The sequence below is a fragment of the Anas platyrhynchos genome, chromosome Z (assembly GCF_047663525.1).
Source record: "Anas platyrhynchos isolate ZD024472 breed Pekin duck chromosome Z, IASCAAS_PekinDuck_T2T, whole genome shotgun sequence".
Classification (NCBI taxonomy): domain Eukaryota; kingdom Metazoa; phylum Chordata; class Aves; order Anseriformes; family Anatidae; genus Anas; species Anas platyrhynchos.
In genome coordinates, this window is record NC_092621.1 from 62208661 (window position 1) to 62221291 (window position 12631).

The window sequence follows — 12631 nt, forward strand, 5'->3', positions numbered from 1 at the left end:
AATGTCATATATACTTTGGAGTAGTTTATCTTCCCAAGTGGTAGTTTTAGGTGTAATAGAACAGAAGGCCTCGTCCTAGTTGTGTATTACAAACAAGTACATTTTGGAAGCCCCAGATCTCAAATACTGTATTTTTCCTTATAATTCATCAGCACGTAATGGTCATCTGCATTCAGTGGTCTGCACATGTAGAAGATACTCTACTACAAGACATTTACACCTGTATAATGTATTGTGGCACACAACCAAATCTGAATGTAATGCCTTGTAGGCACGGTGCGAGGGATGTGATTAACTACATGTGAGGCACTGCAGCAGCTACTCAAGACTCTGTGAGGACTATACTCACTGAATATGTTTCCAGAGTTCTTCTTTAGCTTGTACATCTGGGCTTCTCCTACAAATACCAACAGAGAAAGACAAAACTGTGAAAACTGTCATCTGACATATCACTGTTCCATAACCAATTTTAAAAGCACAGCCTATGCAAAAATAATGGTAAGTGTAGTCCACCAGTGACTTCTATTTTAAGGATGCTTACCTCAGAAAATGCATTAAATTTCATTGCTTCATTCTAATTGAAAAGTAAATTCTTTTAATGTCCCGTTCCACAAGCCTTCAGCAAGAATATGCATAAAATATAAATGACAGAAGAGTTTCTCTTTGCAACTCAAAGCAGTGCCCAGCTACCACTATCCCCTTACCCACCTGAAGACAGCCTGTTCTGGAACAACAATTTTGTAAAAGGCTCTGAGAAATATCCTGTGGCCCACAGAGCCTTTTGTGGGCAGGAGGAGGAACAGACTGACACAGCAGTGATCAATCCCTGGCCATCATCCCCAGTGAGTAACAGTAAAGAGGACCTGTTGCTCTGTTGCAGTCACAGTGCAGTCCTTGCTTTCTGGTCATTTGCAAGTAATGTTTCTACTCAGTTTATCTAATGTCATGTTGTCTGGGACAAAAATAAATACATAATAATAACAACAACAACTACTCTTCCTGCCTCCCTCCCCTCAAATATATTTTAGCAAGTATTTCATCCATGGGCAAATTACTTAGCCAAAACTGTAATTTCTGTGTTGCAGACATGGAGATGTAGCAAAGCAAGACTGGATGGCATGCCTCATATTTTCCACGGAAATGCAGAAAATACTGCCTTCAAGTGGGATACCCTTTCTCTTTATTTTTCTTATTCTATTTCATCACAGGATTAGTGTGAAACCCACACTGCTGCTGAAGTTAAACCTGTAATCCACCAAAACCACACAGCATAACAGGTTAAATAAGCACTTTTGCACATTGGCAGGGCCTGGATTTGCATGGAGCAATCAGATAACCCATCCACTGGAAATACATAAATGCAGTCCAGACAGCTAGACTGTCCTACACCATCTGAGATATGAGAGATTCAATGTCTAAATGAATTCAACATGCATAAATGCTCCCACTGAAGTCACAGTTTCTCATTGATTAAGTCTTACATCATCAGATTATAACGTGTTGGGTCTTTTTTCCTTTTCTTTAAATAAAAAAGCCTGTCATAGTCAAAAATGCTTTTGGAGTGAAATGCTCCAGATTCCAATGAAGATCAAGAAGGAGAGTAGAGTTCTGCCTTTCAGCATCTGCTAATTGGCTACCCACTGCCCAGTGACAGAGCTGTATCAGCAGTAATTCCAAACTGTAAACTGTAACTAACAGTTCCACCATTATTATTATTATTATTATTATTATTATTATTATTATTATTATTATTATTATTATTATTATTATTATTATTATTTCACCAGTACTATGTTTGGCTAATTTCCCAACTTTGAGAATAATGTTCAGAGACATCTTTATTTCAGCATTTCACAGTTGGTGTAAATTTAGCAGATTACTTAGAGATGGTTATTTTTATCATTATTATTATATAGGTTGTGCAGGTGTAGATGTACTGGAAGAAAATAGTTTAATGTTTTATAAATACCAGAGAGAGACAAAATGGTGAGAAACAACTTTACACTTATGATTCCCTAATGGGACTAATACAAACTAGTCCATAACCCTCCTGGGCTTCAAGGAGGGATGGCTGCCCAGGCAGCACTTCACAGCCAAACCCAGACAATTCCCATCCTTGCCGGACCAACCCACTGCCTGTTCTGACTACTCAGGTCCTCATGATGGCAACAGCGACAGCCAGAAGTAGCTTGCAGTCTGATTTTTATTAGCACTCAGAGGTTTTTGTAGCATCATGTGCTCATATTTATTACAACGTATTATTTCATTTTCTCAGGCTTTCACGTCTCTCATGCCTCCTTCTCCCTTCCTGTTTTCCCTGTTTCTTGTGTTTCTTTCTCCTTCTCACACTAGTCCACATTGTTTTTAACTCCCTAATGCAGTAGCTTGGTATGCAGTGGCTTTTAATAGCCGTTTTCACCCCTCAGTTTTTAATTGATTCCTCCTTCCCTGCAACCCTCTGCTCACAAATTAGCAGCTGCAAACTCTGTATTCACCCTGGGGCTGGGAAGATAGGCATCCTCTTCTGTGACTGAATAATCAGGCAGGGGGGGATGTGAAAGCTCCCTGAAAAATGCCAGCTTCTCCAGGGAGGCTTTGTCATGCTTACAAGCTTCAGTTTGCCTGAGGAAGCAAAGCCTCAAGGTCACTCCCCAAACCCAGGACTCCCACTACAGCAGGGCATTGTGCACACCACTAACCCATCTGATCATGGAAATACAGCTGTTCAGGATGCAGCCGTAGGTCTCACAGAATCACCAAACATCATATAAAACCTCACCAGCACTAAGAAATACTAATCCGTGGAGCTGTGTGGGAGGTGAATGGTTAAATAAGAAGTCACCTTCAGTTCTCCATTCTCTAGGAACTGTGCCTCCTGCGGCCAGGTCTGGGTGTTTAACTCTGTTATCTCCACCATCTCTCCCTCCTCCTCTTCCTTCTACCCCACAACAACACCAATGAGGAAGCCCCTGCTGTAAAATACTGGTAGCTTCAAATATGGCATCCCATGAAGTAAAAGAAAAAAAGTACAAAGGAAAATAACTAAACACAATCATTCCTCAAGTAAATGTTTTTAGGTATTCTCATCATAACATTATTTATTTTCCACCTGCTTACGAAGTGTTACAACACTGGGATAACCTCACAGCAATCATCTGAGTTAACTCCCAATGAAAGAATATTCAGAAATATGATGCAGGTCAAGTATCTGAATGGAAGCATTTTTCTGTGAAAGGTTTTTTCCTGCTTCCTTTGAAGGCAGCAGGATCATTATCACTCCAAAATGAAGAAAAGCCTATAAAAAGAGTAGTCTTGTTAGGGTGTAATGTAGGTATTGTGAATATTGCATTGGAAATTCAAGTTTGTATAGCACTTAATAAGCCCGTGACATTCAACCCAGACCACAATCCCTCTTTCATGTTGTTTCACCTTTTCTATTATGAATTGTTTGAGAACTTATGGCTCAGAAACACAACATATACACAGATTGTCCTAGTGCAGTATCCGAATCACGTTTCAAACACACAATGGCTTCTGGACAATTTCTAATTTTTTACTAATCAAATTCTCTAATGTGCAAGATACCTAGTGGGAATTCCTGGTAAGTGGTGAGTCTCTGTTTTTTTTGTTGTTGTTGTTTTTTTCTTATTATTATTCTGTTTTTACAAGCTCAAACAACCCTACATGTTAATAAGGTCTATATTATTTTGTGTGTCTGCATCTGCACCCTTATTAATATTTCAGTTTGATTCACAAATGGTAAATTTAAATAGCCATGGAATTTTAATGGCCATTCTTCTTAATTAAAAAAGCCCTTTGGCTACACAGATGTTTTACGTGAACTCTTGAAAATAAACCCTGTAGAACTAGAATTGGGAGCTCTCTCTATCTGCTGATTCTTTTACAAGAAAGAAAGGTCAAATTCTTGTCAACTATTTTTATTCCTGAGACCAAGGAGACACCAACCCCCGCCATCAACGATGATTAATATTGCTCATAATCAAACAAATGAAATGCAGTGCACCAAAAACAATAAAAATATTTCAGCCATTACTTCACACTTCCAAAATGAACCTCTAGTTATCCTGAATGTAATAAGGAACTTGATGTGAAAGACTTATTTGTATTATTAAAATGAAGGTTTTCTAGCAGTTGTTAAATGTGCAGATTGAAGTGACCATATGACCAGATTTAAAAATAAAAATACCCATACCCTACACTCTAAGAAATCAGTTGTTTCCCTGGTCTCTGACCTGCATCCAGTCATGTAAGCAAGCAGCTAAGCCAAATTAAATTAAATAACTGCTCTTATAACCTAATGCAGCTAAGGCTTATCCATCTTATTTGATTTGGCCATTCAAACAGTTAAAGGCCTTTTACTAAACTTCTATAAAAGCCCTTTTAAAAAGAATTCTCTTTTTACTTTTTCAGCTCATATTTTCACACATTAAATATCTATTAATGATCTATGCCATACTTCGGGGTTTGGGCTTGTTTGGGTTTTTGTTTTTTGTTTTTAACGGAAGAATGAGATAAAAGGGAAGAATATAATCATCATCAACAAAACAAGTGAGGAATCATCCAAAATCTTCAGGACGTTCCCCTTTCTTTGTGTTCTCTAGGACCTTCCTTTTCTTTGTAAAATAACATGTGTTTAGAGTTTTTGCTAACAGTAATTTAAATGAAATATAACCCAGAATGTCACCGTGCTTGAAAATAAAACTCATTTCATAACCGTAGTTAGCCACAAGAGGGAGCCTGTGCTGTCCAACAAATGACATTTACTTGGTACAACATAAAAAAGAAAAGTTGGCTATAAATTTAATCTAGCCATTATTAACTGAGTGCATTTCCCAGTTTACAGCACTTTATACATAGTAAAAAATAAATAAATAAAAATCAAAATTGATCACCTGTATTTATTTTGTGGTGGCCATACAAGTGAGTTTTAATATTCCTGATTTTTAGTAATACATGATTGTATAATTGCATCTAATAACATTTTACTTTTGTGCATGTGAAAGTGAACAGGTCTGTACAAAACCAGTTAAAGCATAAATTCCAACATTTGGAATTTTAATGGTAAATCATCTTTCTCATAAAAATATGAAAACTGTAAGCTATGAAATGAGATAGAAGTGAGTTTCAGCACCATGGGTAACTGAGAAGAAGATTTTAATACCAGAAACTTCAGTCCAGGTTACAGCTTCAGTAGGTAAGAACGAAATAGTCCATTAAGGGACTATACAGGTTCTGTTGGTCCAGTCTTCACATGAAAGAAAAAGTTAAGACATTAAAGGGAAGTATCTACCTAAGTGTGTTATAGAGGTCACCTGTTATGCCATCAGCATCAGAGCTCGGCAGTTCATATATTTTAGTCAGGCAGTGAAGATGGGGACAGAGTTTCAAAAATTGCTCCCTCTTGCCTTGTCTCCCAACACCTCCCTCCCAGCTGCTCTCCTTGCCCTGCCCTGCCATGCCTTCTGCTTCGGATGGCAGATTAGGCTGGACACAAACACAGCACGAAACTGTCTATACTCCCAACACATGCCATTAAAAACGCATTAAAATAAGCCAATATATTCATCAGTTTGATAGAAATTATTTTACAAGCTGACAACTTCGACATGTCAAAACCAGCCTTCAGCAGGACAGCCTAGCTCCATCATTGAAGTATGCTCTTGGGATGCAATAAAATCACTGGCTGACAGGTACTAACAATAATTTGACATGGAGACATCAGTAGTTGGTCTCACCTGGAACAATCCTGCAGACTCTGTATTGATTTAAGATGCATAAACACACTTCACAAAAATTCCTGCACCCATCGTATAAATCTGAATGGTTTCCCAGAAACGGGAATCACTGCCCTCGTTACGCAGCTAAAGCCACCCAGGACTTCATCCAAGGTAATGGAGTGAGTTACAGTTACAGACTGAGTAGGTATGTTACAAAGCCCCTACTCATACCTTGAAAATTAAATCACTATGGTGAGGGAATTAGACCTCAAAGACTAATCTGCTAATTTAAGGATGTCACACGTGAAGGTGCTCCTCAGCAGCTACGAGCAATAACCATGCTGGAGATATTCCTCCTACTTTTAACATGCCACAGCAGCCTTAATTTTCATGTCAAAGTGGGTACATACGATCGAGATCTGTGCCTGGATCGCCGGTAGTTCGGATCTGCCTGGTTTTTCTCCTTTTGTCGACGAAGCACAGCTTCCCACTGAGGAGCCGAGTCAACCATGTCATTCTCTTGCCGTAATCTGCAAAAGAAGTACCAGGAGTTTAGTCTGAGGTCTCCAAGACAGGATGCTCAGAGGAAGAGATTAAGTACTTTTTTTTTTTTATTATTTCATCAGAAATCCGGCCACTGCAATGGAAAATTTTTTATTTTTATCTTGCTTAATTTTAATTCATGTTCCCAAAGTACATAAAATGCAAGAACCCATGTAAATGGAAACTCACTGATTTGCTACCTAGAAACAGCTTAAGCGAAAGAATGAACAATCTAAGCCATTAAAAACAGGCCTACAACTTGAATTCAACCTGTCTTCCCAGCACAAACCAAACATCCGGATGTTTTTCCTTTCTCACTTAAGTGTTAAAGTACACCTCAACCACAGCAAATGTAAGCCTGATACAGTGACACAAAGATCTCATACTACTACAAAGATCTCATTCACCTCCTTTGCCACCCTTAGTAGCCCTTCCCAGCAGGTGCTTCTGGTCAAGGGAACATGCACACTGCCCTAAAAAGAAGGATAATCCCACCACAAAGGAGACACAGTTAATCTCCTTGTTTTATTGAGCTGACAGAGGGAGGCAAAAAAAAATAAAAAATGGGGAGGGGAGAAGGTGTTGAACTCCAGCCCTGCCTCCCCAGGGTGGATGGGTGGAAAGAGGAGAGGGCAGCATCCCGTTCAGAGGTGCAGACAAGCTCATTGCTAAAGCAGTAGCTGAACTAACAGGGCATGGAAATTTAAATTATGTGCATCACATATCATTAAAATATCCAAATTCTTTAGAACTATGATGTTCCAGTGCTAGGTTATTTTCAAATGTGATTTTTTATTTCTTCTAAAGCCATGTATCCATTACTGGGACGCAGTAAAGACTAAAACAAATGTAAAAATCCTGTAAAGTCACCAGGTTCGAGAGCAGACTAAATTAATTCTACAATGACACAACTAGTCAGGACAGTTGGTGTGACAGTGGTAGGCCATTCAAAGTTCTGCAGAATCTTCAGGGTTTGAGGGCTGCAGACACACCTGCTTCTGCTGTGATAAAGTGGTAAGTTGGAACAAATGAAATATAAATTCACTTAGAATTTAAACTCTATTTGAATTCAAAATTCAACAAGGATTTAAACACATTCCTGGAAAATACTGCTGCAAGAGTAGGTTACCTGATAGGACAGTATGACTGGCATACTGAAGAAACCAGAGAAGTTTAACAGTAATGACAAAAGGAAGACCACAGGTAGAACAAACAAACCATCAGATATGAGTGAATTACCTGGTGGAGACAATGCAAAGTGTGCTGTTGTTGTTGCTCTTCAGTACATAGGTACCTTTCTAGTTGAATTTTGAATAGTATCAGGCTGAACTGGCTAAGCAGGCTGGTGCTTTTCCTTTAATCTGATCTTCTCTCACATGCATAATGAGTTTTGAGCTACATTTCCAACTACTGTAGCATCAAACTCTACTAAATGGCACCAACCATCTGGGGTAGATGACAATATCAGGTTTTGATTTCTAAGCAGGTCTTTTTAAACCTGTAATCTGGTGGCATGGATTAACATAAACATCTAAGGTTTTTGTAGAAGAACTCACACATCAACAAGTAATGAATTGTGATTTTCATACTGAATAATCCAATTTGTGGAGACAGCAATCATCCCACATGGTGTAAACAGTATCAACTGCTTCACACATACGGCTGTTGCTTAAAAAGTACCACTGTATCACAGCAGAACTCTGTTAGATGGAAATACAAAGCAATAAGGTTTTAATTTCGCAGCTGCAAAAAGAGGTACTATGCTCACATTTAACTATACAAAGGATGACCAAGGTAACACAGCGTCTACATAGAATACATTATTTAGATTAAATGATCAAATCATAATTATTGAGGGGCACAATCTTTAACACTCTAACAACAGAATTGACAACCCATATAAAACTGTAAAGAAATTTAACTCAAAATCTGATTTTCTATTTCAAAGTACTTTTGATAGAGAAACATTGCCCTTGTACTCCAATTCCATTACAAGTTCCCATTTATTTTTTCACATTTTGCTCCCACATAGTAACAAATTGATCCATGCCTTATAGAAAGAAAATTGTTCTCACTGGCATGTGAAATAAATTGACTTAAGATCAATGGCTATCACAGTGACAGACTGGGTATTGTCTGCAGAAAGACTGTATGTGATGGTAAAATGGAAAGCTAGAAGACTATTATCACTCATCTATTGATGTGGAGATGTTTTTTCCCCTTTTCAAGGTAATATGAAAGCAAGCTATGTTTACCCAATGATAAATTCCCTTAGTTCTTAAGCCAAGCAACTTGACTCCTGAAATTACATTCAAATTATTTCAGCATATAATTATCATTTATGGTCAGTGTACAATAATGACTGGCTTGTTGGCAATGTGAAGGTGAAAGGCAGTCTTGGCTGTAGTGACCATGAGATGGTGGCATTCAGGATCTTGATGTTGGGAGGAAGGCAAAAAGCAAGATCACAATAGCATAATTCAAGAGAGCAGACTTTGCTCTCAAGAGAGCAGATCTTTGCTTCAAAGATCTGGTTGGAAGAGTACTGTTGGATAAGACCCTGGAAGGAAAAAAGACCCAAGGAAGCTAATTTGTCTTCAATGATCACCTCATCCAAGTTCAAGAGAAGCCCATTCCAGTGAATAGAAAGTAAGGAAAAATGCCAGGTTTGTGTGAATGAACAAGGAACTCCTGCCAAAAACTCACATACAAAAAGGAAGCATAGAGATTGGAAGCAGGGACAGGTAATCTGGGAGGAATGCAGAGACACTATCTGGCCTGATAATCCATTCCCACCTTTCCTGTAGGCCCCCTTTAAGTATTGGAAGGCCATTTTAAAGTCTCCCCAGAGCCTTCTCTTCTCCAGGCTGAACAGCCCCAACTCTGTCAGCCTGTATTCATAGGAGAGGTGCTCCAGTCATTGCAACCTGCTCTAGGTGTCTGCTTGAGCAAGGGGGTTGAACCAGATAACCTCTGGAGGTCCCTGCCAGCCTCAGCCCTTCTGTGATTCTGTGATCTTAATGTAACAGATCTTCTAAGTTTAGTCAAGCAGAATACTATACTTCAGTACATCTTGTTTACTAGTATAACATATTTATATCCACAAAATAAATTGTGACCATAGCATTTGAAAAAGACATATTTCTTCTGTGACAGAAATACATTCATCGTAGGTTCTTCATCATAATGTAAATATTTCCTTAGCATAAAATATTCATATGCTGGAGTGAAACCTCAAAGACTGATTGAGATTAAGTAACAAATTTCCCCCTAATCTTTTTCTACTGGTTTCCCTTTAATAGGTCTCACCTGCAGTTCCATTTTTCTGTGATAATTTGTTTTCATCTGATAAAAAGTTCAGTGATCTCTTCCCATGTGAACAATATATTCTACTCTTCTATTGTCAGAATCAGATTCTTTTGGATAACACGAGTATTCAGTCATTTTATTCCAATACAACTCTAAAATTTTGTGTTAGCTTTTGCCAGGAAGCCAGTTATGATAATTGGAAACAAATTAGTATTAATCCATGCAAGAGATAAAATTGAGTAACAGTACTTGGGAGCCTCACTGTATTGTCCCATTTAATCTTGTTAGGGCTGGCTCACCACTGCTGACCGGAAAGTCACTCAGTGTCTGTGCCCTTTCAGCTTATTATATTCCTGCTTTGGCTGCTAACAAAATGCAGGAATTCATTATACGGGTGGTTTTCCTGTACCTGCTGACAGGGAACAAGTATCAGAACTTCCGCTTATTTAAGTGCTTGTTGACTTTAGCACTGATGACTTTTGATCTGATTGGATTTCAAGTGACCACCAAAGAGCAAGATGTGATACAGCATTAATATTTTAAATGTATCTTACATTTCTGAGACTGTAAATAAAATAAAATAAAATAAAATAAAATAAAATAAAAATACATGTCCATCTACACAAATGATTATTCTCTTTAATTGTAAGATTTTTTTTTCACAAACAGAAGAAAGGTTGGTAAAGGCCCATTTATTCTTCAGAAAACAATAAGCACTACTAAATCCTTCCAATAATTCAATCTTTATAATGCAGAAAGCTCTTAAAAACATTTTTGTGGTCAGTCTCTAATTTCCTTTACTTGCTTGTGAAACTCCCAGAGCAAGAAGTTTCACAGGAGAAAAAAGCTGACAAGTGTGTTCTATGAGAAATGAATGCAAAATACTGTTTACCTACTGATCACTGAAAATATGCTCAGCATTTCATTCAAACCTCAGAGCTCAGCTGGAAAACAAAACTTCCATGCACACTAGTTTACTGTTAGCTGAGTGTCAATGCTCTGGTTTAAGCCAAAGAAATCTCAAGGCTCAGCTATTCTTCGTATCAGTCCGTTCCAATGTCTTTGATTTTACAGAACCCCTGTAACTATTGGAAGTTATGCTTAAAATACATGTTTCTGAAGGACTGTTTCAACATATCTAGCACATAATTATTTCTAAGAGCTTCTGAACATCTGAAATATCTGAAACATCTGAAAATAATTTATCATTCATAGTATTGCAGGTGAAACAGTGGGGAACTATGGCAGCCCGTGCAGACAGCTATTTAGAAAACTTGCCTATTAAAGGATTCCTCTTTTGTCCAGTTAGAGTTCTCTTATGCATTATGAAGAAGTTATATGTGTATTTTTAAAATAAGTTTTTGCTTATCTGAGTAACACTCCGAAGGTGTTATCACAAGTGCAACATAAATATGGCTCTTTAAAAAAAGATTTTTTTCCTAAAATAAATCACTTGTTATACCAACTTCTTACCAGCAACAAGAAAAACAGAATATAAAAAACAAAACTTGCTAGCATCACTTAATATTAACTGCTGTTAATGGCACTGTACACATTTTGAGTTCAGGCCCACACTTTGCATTTTAGAAAATAAAAATATTTACACAATTCATAGAATCATAGAATATCCTGAGTTGGAAGGGACCCTTAAGGATCATCAAGTCCAACTCTTGACACCACACAGGTCTACCCAAAAGTTCAGACCATGTGACTAAGTGCACAGTCCAATCTCTTCTTAAATTCAGTCAGGCTCGGTGCAGTGACCACTTCCCTGGGGAGCCTGTTCCAGTGTGCAACCACTCTCTCTGTGAAGAACCCCCTCCTGATGTCAAGCCTAAATTTCCCCTGCCTCAGCTTAACCCCGTTCCCACGGGTCCTGTCGCTGGTGTTAATGGAGAAAAGGTCTCCCGCCTCTCGACACCCTCTTACGAGGAAGTTGTAGACTGCGATGAGGTCTCCCCTCAGCCTCGTCTTCTCCAGGCTGAACAGGCCCAGTGCCCTCAGCCGTTCCTCGTACGTCTTCCCCTCCAGGCCTTTCACCATCTTCGTAGCCCTCCTCTGGACACTCTCCAACAGTTTCATGTCCTTTTTATACTGTGGTGCCCAGAACTGCACACAGTACTCGAGGTGAGACACAGTACTCGAGGTGAGTACATTTAAAAACAACACAAAGTTTCTGATCCATTAAAAACTATTTTGTCAATTTGCCTCAAAAGCATATTTTCTGCTAAAAATCTGCATTTGAAATTTTTCAGGTGTTAACGTACATGCTGTGAAAATCATATCATTGCCATTATCCCCTTTATGTGCATTAATATTGCAAGCCTTTTATAAATATGTCCAGTATTTGATTTTGCTGTTCATTAATGAGATCTTGCCAAGCATCAGGAGAATGTGGATTTGTTACATATACTTATAGTGTATATGTGATTTGGCAATTCTCTTTCTTTTTATTTGAGCAAGAACCTTAAGTTGCCTCAGGAGAACAGTATATGTATAAAGGATTATTTTTTTATTAGGGTTATCTCAGGAAAGTCCATTTTCCATTTGTTTGTGTTAAATGTTTCTCTCTCTAAATTATACAATGGTCACCTGTTTCTCTTCTTCCGATGTTCTCTGTTGGAATTTTCGGATTCACTGCCACTACTGGTGTTACAACGAGATCGCGATCTAGAGAGAAGAAAAGCAAGATTTAAAGATCAATTTATCTACTGACATGTCAGAAGCACAACGTTCTCAACAAGGGATGGACAACACTGAAAAGATTATTAGGAAAATTAGAATTACAGGAGTCTACAGGGCTTGTCTACACCTGAGAGTCATAGTATCTTTTTCTTATTAATTGATAGAAATAACTGCTTCAAAGGTAGTGCACCCAGAATGCAGTGACAGGTGAGTGTTCCTTTCCTTTCAAATCATTGCACTGTGTTTTTAAGAATTATTTTATCTCTCAGCATTCTTTGGGTATATGCCACAGTAAAATGTTTCTTTGAGGTGTAGAATGTTTTGCCTTTAAACTGTATGTATAATGGTCCATTTCT

At 38.1% G+C, this 12631-nt stretch overlaps 1 protein-coding gene across 3 annotated transcripts in view; it reads right to left on the reverse strand.

Annotated features, from left to right (window-relative positions):
- The window catches only part of EPB41L4A (erythrocyte membrane protein band 4.1 like 4A), a 136100-nt gene that overhangs the window by 8850 nt on the left and 114619 nt on the right, over nt 1-12631 (reverse strand). For all 3 annotated transcript variants that reach the window (XM_072030686.1, XM_038170744.2, XM_038170745.2), the window contains 3 exons: nt 12183-12260; nt 6149-6268; nt 350-397 (listed from right to left, as the gene is read on the reverse strand). In XM_072030686.1, the coding sequence (XP_071886787.1) occupies nt 350-397; nt 6149-6268; nt 12183-12260 (246 nt within the window). The remainder of the gene's footprint in view (nt 1-349; nt 398-6148; nt 6269-12182; nt 12261-12631) is intronic.